This window comes from Balaenoptera ricei, chromosome 12 (assembly GCF_028023285.1).
Source record: "Balaenoptera ricei isolate mBalRic1 chromosome 12, mBalRic1.hap2, whole genome shotgun sequence".
Classification (NCBI taxonomy): domain Eukaryota; kingdom Metazoa; phylum Chordata; class Mammalia; order Artiodactyla; family Balaenopteridae; genus Balaenoptera; species Balaenoptera ricei.
Window position 1 is genome coordinate 67,364 of NC_082650.1, and position 18,188 is coordinate 85,551.

The 18,188-nt window shown below is 41.0% G+C and overlaps 1 protein-coding gene across 1 annotated transcript; it reads left to right on the forward strand.

Moving 5' to 3' along the window:
• Positions 1 to 48: 48 nt before the first annotated feature.
• PSMB1 (proteasome 20S subunit beta 1) lies at positions 49 to 17,258 on the forward strand. Its single transcript, XM_059940773.1, has 6 exons — positions 49 to 214; positions 3,920 to 4,027; positions 7,171 to 7,252; positions 9,686 to 9,815; positions 15,812 to 15,918; positions 16,971 to 17,258. The coding sequence occupies exons 1-6, from the start codon at positions 102 to 104 to the stop codon at positions 17,154 to 17,156; spliced, it is 726 nt and encodes a 241-aa protein (XP_059796756.1). The 5' UTR covers positions 49 to 101; the 3' UTR covers positions 17,157 to 17,258.
• Positions 17,259 to 18,188: the final 930 nt, after the last annotated feature.

An 18,188-nucleotide genomic window follows, 5' to 3' on the forward strand; every position in this document is an offset into this window, starting at 1 on the left:
GAGACCGAGCGGCCGGAGGCAGCGCCGCGGAAGCCGGAAGTGGCGCTATTTCCGGTAGGGGCCGCCATCTCGCCGTGAGACAGCAGGAGCGGAGCCTCGGGATGTTGTCCTCGGTAGCCGCGTACTCGGGCCCGGGCAGAGACCTGGCCGTGGAGCCTCACAGCGCCGCGGGCCCTTTGCAGCTGCGCTTTTCGCCCTACGCTTTCAACGGAGGGTAAAGCCCGGAGAGCCGCCGCTTCCTCCTTCTCCCCCCATGTCCCTGCCTAAGGCTGTCGGCATGGCTACCCGGCTTTGCCCCGCCAGCCGCAGGCCTCCCTCTCCGTGGTTGCTCGGTTCGATCTTGTTCCTCAGGGCTTCACCTTACAGGCCAGTCACTGGGTCTCGATGTGGACGGGCAGGTTTGCGTGAACAGGAGGTAGAAATTGCTATCTGGGCTCTGCTCTGGAAGAGCTTTAAAAATGGACCGAACCTTTCCTTACTATCTCAATGGGTTTCTCGCGCCAGCAGGCAAGGGGCAGGTTGAGCATCTGAGATGAAAGAGTTAGGGTTGATTGGCCGTGTCGTTAGATGTAGTTGTGTCTGTAGCTAAATCAAACTACTTCATCATTTTCTGTTATGTTAAATAGCGGGTAGGATTAGTCGGCCAGACTTAGTTTCATAGATAAGTGTTTATTTTTAAGGGTTAGCGTAAGTTCAGGAAAAAAAATACTCAGAAGGGGGACCTTTGAATATTGTATTCTTGCATGTTGCATTCAAGTTGTCTTTTTTTTTTATTAGTTACCATCTTTATCTTAAATAATACTTTTCCTTGATAGTACGCTAAAAGAATCAGGGTTGTGGAAAAACACTGTTTAGGACTCCTAACAATGAAGAGCTGTATATTTAAGCACTGATTATAGTTTACCAACCAAACTTTGTACTTTAAAATATCCCCACCCAATTGGAACAAACAAATGGTCCTTTAAGGCAACCAGGTTAATTAATCAGGTCCTTATGGATTTGAAATTTTAATGCAGATTTTTGCGGTATGTTGCAAACAGGGTGGAAGGCCATGATTTTAGCCTTGTTTCTGCTACTAAAGAGCAGTGTAGTCTTTGGGTACCCCTCAACTTCTTGAACCCAGATTACCTTGTCTTTCTTAGCTACTCATATTTTGGCGGGGGGGCTGGGGGAGAATCAAAAGAGAAGCATTTTGTAAATTGAAAGCAGTTATCTTTTTTAATCCTCATGATGACTGAGTGTTAGATGGTATATGCCTCAATTTTACAAATGAGCCTGGGCCCTTAGAAGTTAAATTTTTTTAGTCACAGAGCTGGTGTGAAGTTGAGCCCCAGGATTTGAATCCATAGCTGTGTTGCCATGGAGTTTATGTATGCTTTTATTATTGCACTTCTAAATATTTCCTATGACAACTAATGAAGTAATTATACTACAAAATGTGTTAATAGACCCATTTCATGAGGCAGTTGCAGATTCTATATACGACTTATAAGGTATTCAGTGTTCATTATTCACTTTTTAACCTTTGTAATCCAATTACTGCCCTAAAGTTAGTTGCTATGGCGTTCTCATTATTGAATTACCTTTTCTCAGTCTTCGTTCTTTTTCTTTAATATTTACTCCTGCTGGCTCTTGGGCAGCCTTTGCTTCTACAAAATAAGACTTAGTCCTGTGTCTTTTTCTATTCTGACTAAATGTGGTTAAACTCCAGTTGATGAGCCTCCACATTTGTCACTGAGTGCTCTCACGTGTTTCATTTATGGGAAGATATTCCCAAATCTGTTTCTCCAGTTGTACCTTTCATGAGCCCCTCGATTCTGGCTTCTTAAATACAACTTTCCACCCGGATTTTCTGCCCTCACCATAACTTAAGATATTAAAACAAAAAGCAAACTAATTATTCCTCTCAATCACTTCTTATTTACACTGCTTATAATTAGGCTATCATGCTGCTTGTCAGAGTTTAAAATCTTGGATGTCAAAATTGGCTCTTCCAGCTTCTAACACATTTTGGTAGTTACAGAAACCTGTACAGTTCGTGTGTTTATGTTTTTTGGATTTACCTGTTTCTTCCTGTTTACGTTGCTACCTTCCTACTGCATTAGTCTTACTGAAAGAGTTTCCATCCTATTTCACATATAGTGTTATTGTCACAGTAGTCTTCTTAAAACTCCACTTTGCAAATGGAACTTTTCTCATTCTGCTCGTATAACCTTTGGTTCGTCACAAAAATTCCGAGATCTGTGCTTTTCCATGTGAGATCTGCTGCTGTTGGATCTGTCCTTGACATAAGCCTTATGCCACTCCACTTGTATACACAAAAAGGGACACCTGAATAAGTTGTTTGAATGTTCTATTTGAATTATACCAGTTTTCCTTTATTCACTGTTCATGTTATGTGCAATACCATCCTTTTCTACTTGGGACTTTTAGTGCCATCCCACCTCAGTAAGAATAATGGCCTAAGTTTTCTGAGCGCTTATGTTCTGTGAGGCACAGTGCAGGTGCTTTATGTGGGTCATGCCGTCTAACTCTCATAGCCACCCTTTAACACAGCAGCTGCTGATATCATCAACTTGAACTTGGATGATTTGTCCAAGGTCACAGAGCTGTTAAGTGGCAGGGACGGGTTTTGGGTAACTCCAGAGCCCAGGTTCTCAGTGATCATACTCTGCTGTCTCATGCTTATGCCACAAGGATCATAGCTAACACTTTCTGGAGGACCAGTTATGTGTCAGGCACTGGTATGAGGGGTTAACAATTATTAACTCATTTAATCCTCTAATACCCAAATAAGGTAGCTACTGTTATGATCTCTGATACATATATGAGGACACTGAGGCCTTGAGAAGTTAAGCAACTTACCCACCGTCTCATTACCTGCTAAGCAGGAGAGCCAGACTCAGAACCCAGACAGTCTGCTTTTAGAATTCATGCTCTAGGCCTCCACTAAACTGCTATCATGAGCCACACAGCCACTAAGGGAAAGTTTTTTCTTTGTTGGTCCATTTTCCAACAGATATTTGGGTGTCTTCCTGAGTGCAAGACATTATATAAAGACTTGGATATAAAGAAATGAAAAACATTAAGCCTTTGAACTTCCCTGGAGGTCCAGTGGTTAAGACTGTGCACTTCCAATGCAGGGGGCAGGGGTTCCATCCCTGGTGAGGGAACTAAGATCTCACATGCCGCTTGTCATGGCCAAAAAATAAAAAATACAAAATTAATTTTATGGGGGTCGGGGGTGGTGGTATGATGAATTGGGAGATTGGGATTGACATGTATACACTAATGTGTATAAAATGGTTGACTAATAAGAACCTGCTGTATAAAAAAATAAATAAAATTAAATTAAAAAAATAAAAAGTGGGATAGGTTCTTAAAATGAGCAAAAAATATATGTATATATTTATACATACGTGCTTATGACTTTTATGTGCAAGAGAATATAAATTTTTAAAAAAGAGAAAACAAAATAAATTTAAAAGAAAAGAAAAACACTAAGCCTCTCTTCCCTGAGCTCGGATAGCTTGTGTTGTAGCGCCACTGTCTACACCTAACTGCCCTTCCACCCCCCGGCGGGCAGGGCCATGGCCTTTGGCTGTTTTATAGTATCGGTAGATGTTAATTTTTTGATGATGGTGATAAGTTAGTGATTTTTTTTCTGTTACCTTCTGCTGAGGAACCTGTAGCTCTGATTTAGGTTTGTGTTTTTTACGGAGTGCTTAATATTTTTTTCCCAGATGACTTGTAGCCAGGGATCCTTTCCCCTGATCTTTCCTCTTCCGTCTGAATCCTGCACTTGCTTACATCTAGTATGTTTTATCCCAATATGTGCTGTGGAGCATTCTCATTTGGGGAAAGGTGTTATTACCATCCAGAAGAATTCATTAATTTTTTGTCTTTCTTTTCCCCTCAGTACTGTATTGGCAATTGCAGGAGAAGATTTTTCAATTGTTGCTTCTGACACCCGACTGAGTGAGGGGTTTTCAATTCACACACGGGACAGCCCCAAATGTTACAAATTGTAAGTAAATATTTCTAAGGACATGTTCTCAGCATCTTGTGATTTAATACTGCAGGAGATTTAACTTCTAAATGACTTGTTTCATGAATTTTTAAATTGCCTGTTTGGAGCTTAGCTTGCATTTTTGTTAGGAGATTGTTTTCTAATAATTCAGTATGTAGTCTTCATGATATTTGCCATATCTAGGTACCAACAGTGTTTTTGGTAACTTAAATATTTTTTACCTCAACGTCTTATGAAAATTTCAAATATACGACAAAGGTAGCATAATTTTGCAGTGAACACTCATATACTATCACCTAGATCTTATCAGTATTTTATTATTATTACTTTATCATACGTATTTTCATCTTTCTATGCATCCATTAATATGTTGAATTTTGTTTTAGTCTGCACCTTAAAAAAGAAAATAACCTGAAACATTCAATTTAACCATATCGTAAGCAGTTATATCCATGGTTCACAGTTTTAATGGGGTGCTTATATTTTTTCTAAAACATAGGAAAGTCATGTGTATGGGGGAAGAAAGTCTGCATAAATTACCTAAATGCATCTTGCGTGTTAGCAGTGTTTGTATTTAACGTTTTTAGACACAGTTAAAAGTGGTGGTTACGCCTGCGTTGGTCCACAAGATCGTCTTAACCTTGAATTGTAGCAGGGGTGGACTGATGAGGTTCGGGTCCTCTGGGTGGGCCTTGCGGTGCTGCAGGGCGTGAGCTGGCCCACATCTTAACCTAAAGAACAGTGAACGTGTCTTCATCTTCCCAGTTCCCTTTCTGTCCACTTCTGTCTTTTGATACCCCTTTCTCTTCTCTGATTTGTAGTGCACCCATGCTATAATTTTTTTCTAAGTTGTAACTTTTGTAATTTGAAAGTAGTAACGTCATAAATAAAATTTAAATACGTAATTTTATATATATTATCCTTGTGCAAGATTCTGCTCATCTTTGTAATGTTCTGTTTTAGTTTGTGTGCTGCCTAAGTGAATACCCATTTTTTTTTTAATGAAATTCTTCAGGTATATAGAGACAGAACGTTAATGACTTCCTGTGTTTCTGTCATGCATTTTTTTTTTTAATTTATTTTATTTATTTATTTTTGGCTGCGTTGGGTCTTCATTGCTGTGGGCTCTCTCTAGTTGTGGTGAGCGGGGGCTACTCTTCCTTGTGGTGTGCGGGCTTCTCACTGCAGTGGCTTCTCTTGTTCTGGAGCACGGGCTCTAGAGCGCAGGCTCAGTAGTTGTGGCGCGCGGGCTCAGTAGTTGTGGCGCACGGGCTTAGTTGCTCCACGGCATGTGGGATCTTCCCGGACCAGGGCTTGAACCCGTGTCCCTTGCATTGGCAGGCGGATTCTTAACTACTGTGCCACCAGGGAAGCCCTGTCATGCATCTTTTGCACTAGACCATACATGCAGTTGAATTGCCTGCGTGCCCCTGATCCCATGCCCTTTGGGGCTGACCTAGAGCCAAGTCTGCCTCTTCCTCACCTGTTTGAGACTTACATTTCCTCTTTATTCTTTGCATAAAAACGCCTCTTCATTTATGTACCTGGATATTTGGCAAAATCATTTGGAAGCTCAGATTTTGTTCTACCCTCTTGGTACTGTCAGCTCTTCTCGGTAGTATAGGCAGTGAAGCCTTATGGTATATCAGGGGTCCTTGGCTCAGTGCAGTGAGGTTGGTTGTAGGGGTAGATCAGGAAATGCGGGTGATGCCCCCGGAGGTGCCAGTGGTCTCCCCAGCTGGACAAGTACGTTTTGTATGAGTCATCCTTATATTTCTGAAAGGAATGGTATCATGTGGCCTCTGCTGATTATTTCTTGATGAGATTGGTTTGTGTTTCCTTATACATGTCAAGACTTGGGAATTAATTTTTGAGACATAGATGTACCAAAATTTTATCTGTTTCCCTCTGGTGGGCATTTGGGTTGTTTTTGTTTGTTTTGTTTTGGAGAGCCATTAAAATAATATGTATACTTACACACAAGTGAACCTAGAGTATATCTTTGCAAACTTGCATAAGTATATTGACTGGATGAATTTCTAGCAGTGGAATTATTGAGTGAAAATGGTGTGCATTTAAATTTCTACTAGATACTGTCAAACGAGCCTTCTAAAAACTTGCATCAGTGTATACTCTTTGCCAGTATCTTGAGAGTACACATTTCCCACCACGTCACCAGCATTAGGCATTATTAGTCTAATAGGTTGAAATCATCTTATTTAGATTTGAATTTCTGATTGGCGTGGAGGTTCTTTTATATGTTTATGGTGACTTGTGTCTCTTTTTATGTGACTTTCATATAAGTTACCCATCTTTCCATTGTGTTTTTTTTTAATTGAGATATAATTGACGTATAATAGTTTCAGGTATGCAACATAATGATTCTGTATTTGTATATATTGCAAAATGATCACAATTAGTCTGGTTAATATCTGTTACCACACATAGTTATGACATTTGTTTCCTTGTGATGAGAACTTCTAAGATCTACTCTCTCAGCAACTTTTAAATATGCAGCACAGGCTTATTAACTGTAGTCACCATGCTGTGTATAACATCCCCATGAGCCATTGTGCTGTTAATGCTTTTCATATTTTTAGGAACCCTTTGTAGAATAAGGAAATTAAAATTAGACTTTGGTTGTATGTACTACACATATATTTTCTTAGTTCTTTTTTTTTTTTCTTTTTGGCTACGCCGAGTGGCTTATGGGATCTCAGTTCCCCGACCAGGGATTGAACCTGGGCAATGGCGCTCTCGGTTCTTTTTTTTTTTTTTTTAAACTTTGTTCATTGTATTTTTATAGAAGTTTTAATTTTTTATGTAATCAAATTTATAAAGCTTTTCTGTGTGGACATTGGGTTATATCATACGTAAATTGGCTGCCCTCAACCTAAGGTTGTAAAAAAATTCAGTCATATTTTCCTTAGTCCATTCATAGTTTCATTTATTCTTTTGAGTGAGATGTTGGGGTACAGGACCTCCCCCCCGCCTCCCCCCAAAAAGAGCTAACTAAATAGTTGTCCCATTACCATTTGGTGAATAATGGGAATGGGAGTTTTCAATTTAAAATTACCCAAGACATGTTTTCCTTTACTGTCAAACCAACTCAGTTTCCTGAAATGTGGTTTTTTTTACAGAACAGACAAAACAGTCATTGGATGTAGCGGTTTTCATGGAGACTGTCTTACCCTGACAAAGATTATTGAAGCAAGACTAAAGGTAGATGCTTTTGTATATGTCTACACTATTGAAAGCTAATAACAGTTCTTTAGATTCTTTTAAGCGTACATCATGACTTGCTCAGAATAGCTGGAGAAGAACTAGTTTAGCAGGTGAAACTATAACCTATCCTGGAAATGAAATGATACTGTTACTGCAGCATCATCAAAGTAGCGTAATGTGAAACTACAGCAAGTCCCTTTTGTTAAAATACATGTACAGTATGAAGTAAAGGATTATCTACCTTTTTTGAGGCAGACTGGGAGGGGTTTCTTCTGAAGATACTCTTCCCTCAGAAATGAAACAAATCTGTTTCTGCAGAGGAGGCAAGCTTTTAGACCGAAGCTTGGTCTGGAGTACCGTCAGCTGACGTGCTCTCTTCATAGCACTGCACTGTTGGCAGGAGCAGGGGAAGAAGGAACAAACCAGCCGTTGGCGCTGGAGGCACGACCCACGCCATTATCATCACCTACCCACGCCATTGTCACCTGCCCCTCAATAGGCTTTCGTTGGTCGCTAGCTGAGGAAGGAGATTCGACACAAGGTGGATGAGGGTGGAGGAGACGAAGAAAAGGGTGGTATTCGGAAGAAGTAAGAGAACGAGACAGACTAACCTGTTTTACAGTTTTTAAAGGGCTGACACTGCCTGCATGTCTTCCGTGGGAGCTGGGGAGGCATAGAAAACAAAGGAATGCTGACTTGATGAAAGCAGAGGCCCGTCTGGATTTTCATTATCGCCCGTGTGCATTAGCAGTGTTTGCTGCAAATAGTTTCAGGGAGAATAGGATAGGTGTAATTTGGACTGTACTAAAATGGATTTTATCTGTAATAATAACCAGTAACTACTCTCTTAGTTGGTAACAGTATAGGGTTAGAGTAGGATTCTCAATCACCATGTGTCAATATTCAGAAATGTAGCTCTGTTTCTTAATCAGTTATAGCTTGCTGACATTTTTTAAACTGCTGATATTTACAGTGTCAATATTATATGCTGTTAATTTTCTTATTTAATTTTGTAGGCTATGTGTCATAATTTTTAATTTAGTAGTTGGTAAGTCCAGCTGGTACATGAAAAAGTTAGTCGGGTTGGTCGCGTTCTGTTTTGCCTATTTGTGAATAACCCTTAAGATTATGAGTGATGTCACTGGAGTATGTAATGAATTTGTTTAACTGATACTTGCTTTCTGAATGTGTAGAAGTGATTTCATTCAGCATTTATCAATTGTTAACATTTATTTAAAACCTATTTATATTGAAAGCTTTAGTGACTTATATTTATTGATGTATTTGTATGATTCCTAATGCATATTTTATAAATGGCATTGAGAGGACAAAAATAAACATTGACATGGAGAGTAATGTTTTGTTAATAAAATAAGCAACAGTGAGTTCAACTCAATGTACAGTCCTTGAAATTTTTCTTTCATATATTATTGTGTAGATGGTGAGGTGAATAAATGTTGGTGCTTGGTTTTGAAATGAAATGAAATCAAGAATTTTCTTTATAACCGTGGAAAAAAATGTTTCTATACACCGATTTATCCAAGTAGCTCATTTCTCATCTTTCTTCAGTATTTGTCATTGTTTGATTTTATAGTACTTCTTAGGTTTCTCTTTAGAGATGTTTGCTATGTAGCTGACAAATTGCTGAACTTAAATTTATTTTATTGGATAATTTGGGATTCCCAAGGATGTAGTAAATCTAAGATTGGAAATCACTGTATAAGATGCTATTTTGGATACTTCTGTTCTCCGTGGTAGATGCTCTAAGGATCAAGACCACTGTACTGTATTCACACACAGTTGGGGTGCTGCCCTCATATCTCACAGGTATCTACTCTGCAAAGAGAGGGACTTATATCTGAGTCTGATCAGGAGTTAGCATAGCAAATATCTTCAACTTTATGAGCCATTTGGTTTCTGTGGCAACTGTTCAACTCCGCCCTTGTGCAAAAGCAGACATAGACAATATGTAATGAATGAACGAGACTGTGTTCCAATAAAACTTTATAGAAACAAGTGGTGGGCTGGATTTGGCCCATGGACTTTCCTGACCACTGTCTGTTTGCAGAGTGGAGAGCTGGATTTGGAACACCCTCTCCAGGTCGCCTCATATGCTCTGTTTGTGTATATTTGCTCTGGAGTTAGCAGTGCCTGGGATGAGGATGGCGTGGAAAGTAGTCTTTAAACCAAAGAGCTGAGGGCAAACTTAGCATTCTTTCCCATAGAAGTGTTTGTAGCCCCCAAAAATGATAGGACATAATAAAGTATTATTTTATTTTAGTAGTATTGTGTTGTTTAATCATGAAAGAAACAGGCATCCTTTCCCACTTCACCAAGATAGGCTTTCATTCTTTTCAATTTACTGTTCATTGTTCTAGTTTTTAATATATTCTGCCCCTACATGCCTGTTATTTTTGTTAATAATTGCAGATGTATAAACATTCCAATAATAAGACCATGACGACAGGGGCGATTGCTGCAATGCTGTCTACGATCCTGTATTCTAGGCGCTTTTTTCCCTACTATGTGTACAACATCATCGGGGGACTCGATGAAGAAGGTAGGATGTTTTCTTTCTGGATGATGAATGGGGTGGCATGTCTTAGATGTGTGTGTTTCCAACCAGAGTTGAAAAGAACCAGATACCCTCTTCCCAGCAACTTCATTTTCTCATAATTAAAGCAGTGAAGAAACTGAAGCTAAAAGGGAAATAAATGATTATCCAGAGACACACAGCAAGTGGTGTATTAAGTGAATGTTGGGCAGTCAGTTGTTTTACTATTTTCTCAAGATCTTGCATGAATTTGATAGTATATTTAGCATTTTAATCTTACAGAAAGAAACCTGACTTGGAGAAGCTTGACCTAAGTATGATTCTAAGTAAGACAAACAATACTTGACTTCAAAAGGTTTTTTTGAAAGTAATGTGTTAAAGAAGTGCATTTCCACCAGTGTTTTTGGATCATTTTTAAAATCCCTCTTTGATTTTCTGTCAGAGTCGTACCAGGAGGGCCAGGGAAAATCAGCGTTGTTGCTTGACATTTCCATGCTGTTTTTGATCCAAAGCATGGATCAAAGGGCAGCAGTGTTTTTCACCAGGTCTGATTTGAATTGACTTTTAGTTGCTTCCAGAAATCAAATACAATCTCCCAGGACAGATCTGTGCTGCCTTTTAGAGTAGTCCATTGTAAAAAGAAGTTACAGAAATGTCTTGGGTATCATTGAAACGAGTCTGCCTTTCTGAGAGGGAAGGTTTCTGGATAGGATGGAGTCAGGTTCTTCTCATCTCCTCTCTAGTTTTTCCTGCTGTCCGTTTCTGTTCCGTAGGTTTTTTCTTTGTTCTCCCTCCCTCTCTCTCTCTCCCTCCCTCTCTCTCTCTCCCTCCCTCTCTCTCTCTCTCTCGCCTCTGCCCCTGTATGTGACCTCTGGGAGCATTCTCATCATTTTACCTACCATGGTTTATATGAGGACAAATTAGGTTGACACAGTTTTTTCAGGCTTTCAAACTTGCTTGAAAACTAAGAGAAAATATAAAGCACAGAAATGGTACATAGAAATTAATTACACTTAACCTGGGTAATTAAATTCTAGCCACAGGTTAGCTTGCCTAAGCCAGCATGCTGGGCACTTCTGGTGCCTTTTTTGACTTCAGTTATGTCTGCCTTGAATGTCAGGTCAATAAGTTCAGATTTTAGCAATATTAGTAACAGCTGCCGTTGAATCTCAGCAGCCGGACAATGTCCTTTGAGTCTTCCTGAGCATCAGGCTGATGGGAGAAAGCTCATGTGTGCTGAACGGCAGAGCTAAGGTTTGGATCTGTTTGACTTCAGAGCCCTGTGCTTTGATTTCCACGTGATTACACTCTTGCTTGTTTTGGTGGTATTCTCAGGCATTTCTAACCTTTTTTTTCCCCCCTCTAATCTTGTCTGGTTTGATTTGATTTTTATTCTTTAGAGGAATTTATGTGTGTAGTAAAGCCGTCCTTTGCCTTCTTTTTCTGTTTCCCAGGACAGTCTCCAGCTCTTTCACCCGTGCTTTCCTCTTGCTTGGTTTATTTCCTTGTTTGGTGGTGTGCATCTCTAGAGAAATTTCTGAAGAAAGGAATCAGGAGACCTTTTTGAGTCTTTTCTGTATCCTAGTGTTGTGAGAGGTTACAGCGAGGCTCCTCGTCCAGAGTCTTTTCTCATTTCCTTTGTCTCCTCTGCCTTCTTCTTGCCTCTCCTCCTCCTCTCCCAGCCCTGCCTTCTCCACAGCCACCTGGGCTGTGATCCCATAGGTCCTCATTTTTTCCCCGGCATGTTGTCCACCTGTTTATTTTTTTGTTCTGCTCTGAAGATTTCCTCAACTTCAGTGCCTCATTCTTTACTGAGCTTTCTATTTTTGCCATCATTAATTTCCAAGAGCTTTTTCTTATTTGTTAGCTCCTTTATTTTTATTTTAAGTATCCTGTTACTGCTAGATTTTTTTTTGTACTTCCTTTGAAGTTTTCCTGTGTTCTCTACGTTTTATCCAATTGCTTTTTTTTAATGCATAATTTGATAAGTTTGGAATATGTATACACCCACTGAGACAATTTATTCCTTTTTTAAAAAATTATTTATTTGTTTTTACTTTTGGCTGTGTTGGGTCTTCGTTGCTGCACGCAGGCTTTCTCTAGTTGCGGCGAGCGGGGGCTACTCTTCATCGCAGTGCGCGGGCTTCTCATCGTCGGGGCTTCTCTTGTTGCAGAGCACAGGCTCTAGGTGCACAGGCTTCAGTAGCTGTAGCACTCGGGCTCAGTAGTTGTGGCTCGCGGGCTCTAGAGCGCAGGCTCAGTAGTTGTGGCGCATGGGCTTAGTTGCTCCACGGCATGTGGGAAGAGATCTTCCCGGGCCAGGGATTGAACCCCTGTCCCCTTCATTAGCAGGCAGATTCTTAACTACTGCACCATCAGGGAATCCCTCAGATTGCTTTCTTCATCTTGTTTATTTTTGGCTGCTGCCTTCTACATTGGAGGCTTCCTTCAAATTTCTTTTGAATTTTGGCCGTCCATTTGTACTGAAGAATGATAATCAAAATCTGGTCATAAAGGTCTGCACTGAAGGAGCACATCAGCTCTCCATTTAACACTTCTGTTTTTGTACCTGCCTTTTACCTTGTCCATGCTTAAGCCTGGTGCCTCCAAGTCCAGAGCCTCTGCTGAAGTTTTGAGATTTTTTTTTTTTTTTTGGCTGTGTTGGGTCTTCGTTGTTGTGCGCAGGCTTTCTCTAGTTGCGGCGAGCGGGGGCTACTCTTTGTTGCAGTGTGCAGGCTTCTCATTGCGGTGTCTTCTCTTGTGGCAGAGCATGGGCTCTAGGTGCGCGGGCTTCAGTAGCTGTGGCTCGTGGGCTCTAGAGCGCAGGCTCAGTAGTTGTGGCGCATGGGCTTAGTTGCTCCACGGCATGTGGGATCTTCCCGGACCAGGGCTTGAACCCGTGTCCCCTGCATTGGCAGGCGGATTCTTAACCACTGAGCCACCAGGGAAGTCCCTGTTTTGAGATTTTATTTCCTGTCTTTTGTGTTGGTGGAAGTGGGGCTCTGTTCCTGTGGAGACCCTCAGGACACTGGGTCAACAGCTGACTTCAGGACACAGTCAACAGCTATCTACTTTGACCTCTGTGCTCTTACCTCGCCAGTTGCAATCATACCCTCTTTTAAAAAATTTTCCCCAAGTTAATGAGGGCTTTAGTTTTTCTGTAATGAAGACAATAATGCTTATAGAAGTCAAATAGTACTGGGAGATACAAAGATAAAAGTAGTAATCCCCCAAAGCCTGTCCCTAGAGATAATTACTATTCAACTTCCAGCGAACATGCTTTTAGATATATTGGTATGCATACGTGTACACTACATAAGTAGGATGTAGTTTATACGTTTTTCTGGGACTCTACAGTGGCTGTATTATCGCTGAGGTAGTTTTATGCTGGTTCATGAAGACATGCGTAATGATTTCAAGGCTGACATACGGGATGGAGCTGCACCGTAGTTTCCCCACCAGTCCTCTGAGGGTCATGTAGGTTGTTTCCAGTTTTCTTAATATAAACAATATGACAACTCTTGTACATACAATTTTGTGTACTTCTCCGACCCTGCTTATCTCCCTGGAAAAAATTCCTAGAAGTCGAGCTTCCGGGTCAGAGAATATCTATATGTTTTGCATTCTGCTGGCACCATGGGCTTGCCCTTCAGAAAGAGTTCTCCTGCACTCTACCAGCAGCGGTGTGAGTACCTTCTTTTATTTTGGGTTTTTTTGGTTCTGTTTTTGCATCCTAACCAGTATCAGAATTTTAACACATTCTGTGTCTTTGCCTAGTAAATACTTTGTTGTTTTAATTTATATGTATTTTTTGTTTATAGAGGTTGGGTGTCTTCGTGTTTATTGCCCTTTTCATTTCTTCTTTGGAGACTGACCCATGTGTTAATCTTTGCTCATTCCCTTATTCGCGGGTTAGTCTTTTTCTTACTGATTTATAAGAACAACTGTGTTAACCCTTTGTAATGTATGTGGTAGATACCGTGCAAGAGTGTTCTTGGTCTCTGCCCTTTTGGGATGTGTCTTTAGCTACACACAAGTTCCTGAGTTTCATACAAATCTGTCAATCTTTTCTTTATGGTATTGAGTGTCTTAACTTTGTTAGAAACGCCTTCCCCACCAAAGGCTTACCTGTGTTTTTTTCTAGGACTTGTCTGGTTTTATTTTATTTTTTACTTTGAAATCATCGCACTTTTTAGGAATTATTTTGATGAGGAAAATCACTTTATACCTACAGTCAAGACAGCCTTCTGCACTCATGTTACAGATGTCTCTTGCTTTTTCTAAGGGAGTCTTTGAAGCTGTGGTCTTGGGTACATTCCACTCTTTCGTTTTCCTCAAAGCTGTTGTGTGTGGTTCTCTGAGATTGGTTTGCCCTTCGGTAAATCTTTTGAGCCTCATTTTACTTGTGGCCTGTTGGCCTCATGAGCGATACGGTTGTTCTTTCGGCTTTATACCTCAGAGCGCTTCTTTATGTGTTGAAGTTAGTGGCCTTGCTCGCTGTGACCTTGTTTCTTGTTCTAAGCTTGCTCCCACCAGAGCACTTCTCCAGGTTCTTTCAGGTGCTGCCTCCTCAGCCGGGTTAGGGTTACGGTTATATCTCCGTAATTCTGCTGTGGGAAAAATACACACAGCTAACATTGGCAGTTGTCCATGGTAGGAAGAAGATTGTCCTTATCTCGCATCTCCCAGGGTAACTACTGGAGTGTTTCAGTTGTGGCATAATGTGTTTTAAAAATCAGTTGTGTCACTTTTAAGTCATACCTTATAAATGATCCGTGATTTCTCACACTCAGAACAGAGTTGTTTTTAAAAGGCCTTTTTAAAAATTAGTGACATGTATTCTTTGTAATAACTCAATACCAAAGCATATAAAGTGATTCGCTTCTTTTCTTGTCTGTAATCCCACAAAGATGGATAACTACAGTTTACTTATTAATCTTTCCATACGTTTTTGTGTGTATATATAAATGTGTGTACAGTTTACTTAAGGCCTTTAAACAAAAATAGGACTGTACTCTGCATACCACAGAGCTCTTTATTTTACATTGTCCTACGGATGTGTCCCACAGACCTGTCTTCCTCTTCGTAGTCTGCACATTGCTGTCTTGACATATCATTTTCTGCTAATGGATTTGGTTGCTTGTAAGTTTTTGCTCTGTAAGAGATACAGAAATGATCTTGTACATATTGCTTTGTGTGTTTATGTAAGCATTACTTGTAGGTAAATCTTAATTCTGTAAGTGAAATTACTACTGGGTCATAGGGTACGTACTTTTTCTCTCTACTCTTCACTGCGGTGCACGGGCTTCTCATTGCGGTGGCGTCTCTTGTTGCGGAGCACGGCCTCTAGGTGCGCGGGCTTCAGTAGTTGTGGCGCACGGGCTTAGTTGCTCCGCGGCATGTGGGATCTTCCCGGAGCAGGGATTGAACCCGTGTCGCCTGCATTGGCAGGCGGATTCTTAACCATTGCGCCAGGGAATTCCAGGGAAGTCCCTGAAATTTCTTCTTAATTAAATTGATGTTTTTATGGTGCTGATGCTAAAGAGTGTGCTTACTGTTAGTTTAAAAATACACAGTGAGTTTCCATGCTTCTCCCATGCAGCACCAGGAAGACCTGACACTTGTGTCTGTACTGCAACTACACCAGTTAGCTTTTTACGAATGTTGTGAGGAGTTTGGTGCAGAACTTAGAGCAGGACCTGTGATTGTTAACTAGTGAACCTGTGAGACCACATACATAGTGGGAGCCACGGCGTGGTATTCGGTGATGGTGGCTTGAAGAGAGCATGAAGCCCCTGGTGGCAAACGCCATAGCGGACAGGAGTGGGCAGGTGGGCCTCCGATTGCGTTCTGAGGGGAGGGGAGGAGCAGACTGCACTTCTTCTGAAATTTTAGCCAAGTTGATAGTCCATTTTGTATCACATTTTGATTAGATTTATTTTTACCACGATTTGGGAATGTGGTCAAGATGCATCCTTACGGAGACTGTTTTCTTCTTTAAGGGAAGGGAGCTGTGTACAGCTTTGATCCGGTGGGGTCCTACCAGAGAGACTCCTTCAAGGCTGGAGGCTCAGCCAGTGCCATGCTGCAGCCCCTGCTTGACAACCAGGTAATAAGACTGCGTCCAGGGGTGGTGGCATTAACACGAAGTGCCTTCCTCTGCATTCTCTTCATTAGCTTAGGGGTCAACGCAGAAGTCAACGCTTTCTTGTGATTCACTGCTGAGCTTGCTTGGCTGATGTGCCCCACCCAACCTTCTTGTCTCTGTTCTACTGGTTCTCCTGCCGCCACTCATTTCCATGGCTCCAGCTTCATCCCTGTTTTCATGACTTCGAAGGTGCTTCTGTCTACAATGGTTGGTCCATGTTTTTGGTTCTCCTCTTGCCATTTTTACGTGAAATCATGAAAATGCATTTCTCCCCCAATCTCACCATTTCTGTGTCACCTCATTTTGTATTCTAATTTCCAAGTATATCTTTAATTTGCCCCCTTTTCTGTTAGTGCTGGCTACATTCAGGCTTGCATGGCATCTTGCCTGGATCATTGTGTTTATTTCCTAACATCCTTTTTGCCTCCAAGCTTACTTCCCTATTTCATCCTCCTTGCTTATCTAAAATGTGTTATGTAATATGTAGTTACTTCTGCTTATTGCTTATCTGCCTCATCTCCTGTCACTCCGTATTCCACTCAGATCCTTGAAATGATGTGCCTTCCCATCTCCATCCCTTTGGAGATACCACCGCCTCCGTCTGGAACATTACTCCATCCTTTAACTCGTTTATCCTTTAGCACTCCTCTACTCAGATGTATTTTCTGCTGAAGCTTTCTTTTCTTCTCCCGGGAGATTCAGTTATGAGAGCTTGGGGCTCTCCTGGCTCTATTTTCTTCTTAGTTTCAGCACATTCTGTAACGATAGTTTGCTTACATATGTTCACCCCTCTACTGTATGCTTCTCAAGAGCAGTGGCTTTGTCTCAGTGGATATTTGTCAGGTGTTAGGTATGTGTAATTCAGCCAGGTCTGGAAATATTTCAGTTGAGGGACATTTGAAGTTTGTGTGATGTGTTCATTTTGAACCCTGAGACATGTGAAAGCCTTGGGGGAGACTGGACTGCCTTTGTATGGTCGCATGATGCCTCATCCAAGTTTTCTATCCCACCAGGTTGGTTTTAAGAACATGCAGAATGTGGAGCATGTCCCACTGTCCTTGGACAGAGCCATGCGGCTCGTGAAAGACGTCTTCATTTCTGCCGCTGAGAGGGACGTGTACACTGGGGACGCACTCAGGATCTGCATCGTGACCAAGGAGGGCATCAAGGAGGAGACTGTGCCCCTGCGGAAGGACTGAGTTCTGTGCCGTTGTCCTTGATCAGTTCAGAACTGGTTAAGTTTGTACCTGGGGACTGTTGGACCGATCTGTTTTATTAAAGAATAAAACCCCAAGCACTTATTTTGTTATGACTTGTTTTCTTCCAGGACAGAACTAGGAAGTAGAATTTCTTTTTCCTTCCATTTTCTTCATTCTTCCTGTATTTTTCTGTCCTCCAGAGCTGTTTTGTATTTTAAGGATACAAAATCTTTTAGCTTTCATCTATCTGGAAAAGTTCACTGTTTTGATCAGCTTATCGTCTTGCAGTAGTCAGCCCATCTCATGAAGAGAGTGTTTGTTTGGAATTTATTTAGCCCACCCAGCTTGCCTTGAAGAGCAGATTACCTTTAAACCATCTCAATTTTATTAAGACATTAATGGATGTAAATACAATATGTTAAAATTTATCATCCCTGGGATTGTTAAACAGTCTGGAATGGCTGTTTTGGAGGAAAATCTTTAAATCAACCAGAATAGAAGAAAATTGTAAAAGCAGATAGCCCTGTAAACGGGCTTTAGCCAGAAATCTGGAATAATTTTTATAAACACTTTGGGAATGTTAAAATTGATACCTAAATTTTGATAGAGTTTTTGTTTTGTTCAAAATGCGATGGAGTCAACATTGGATTTGGAGTAATTTTCTTGATGTCGAACAAGTCAAATTTTGTGCTACGTAGGGGTGTGATTTGCCTCACGGCCAATTTTACTGTTGGCCTTCCATGAAGAATTTAAATGATCAAAACCCCGTAGAGGATACATATTTTAAAATTTGCTCGAGAAGTATTTGTTGAATACTCTCTCACGGGCACCAAGGATGCAATGGTGACATCTCATTCGTTTCTCTTACAGCATCACAACTGGAAACTAGACTATCGCACTCAAAGTACACATTTGTCTTTATTATACCAGTTATCCAGAGACAGACACAGAATCAGTAGGATACAGCCGGAGATTACTGGTCACTGGCTCACACGGTTATGGAGGCTGAGGAGTCCCGTTCCCTGTGGCCTG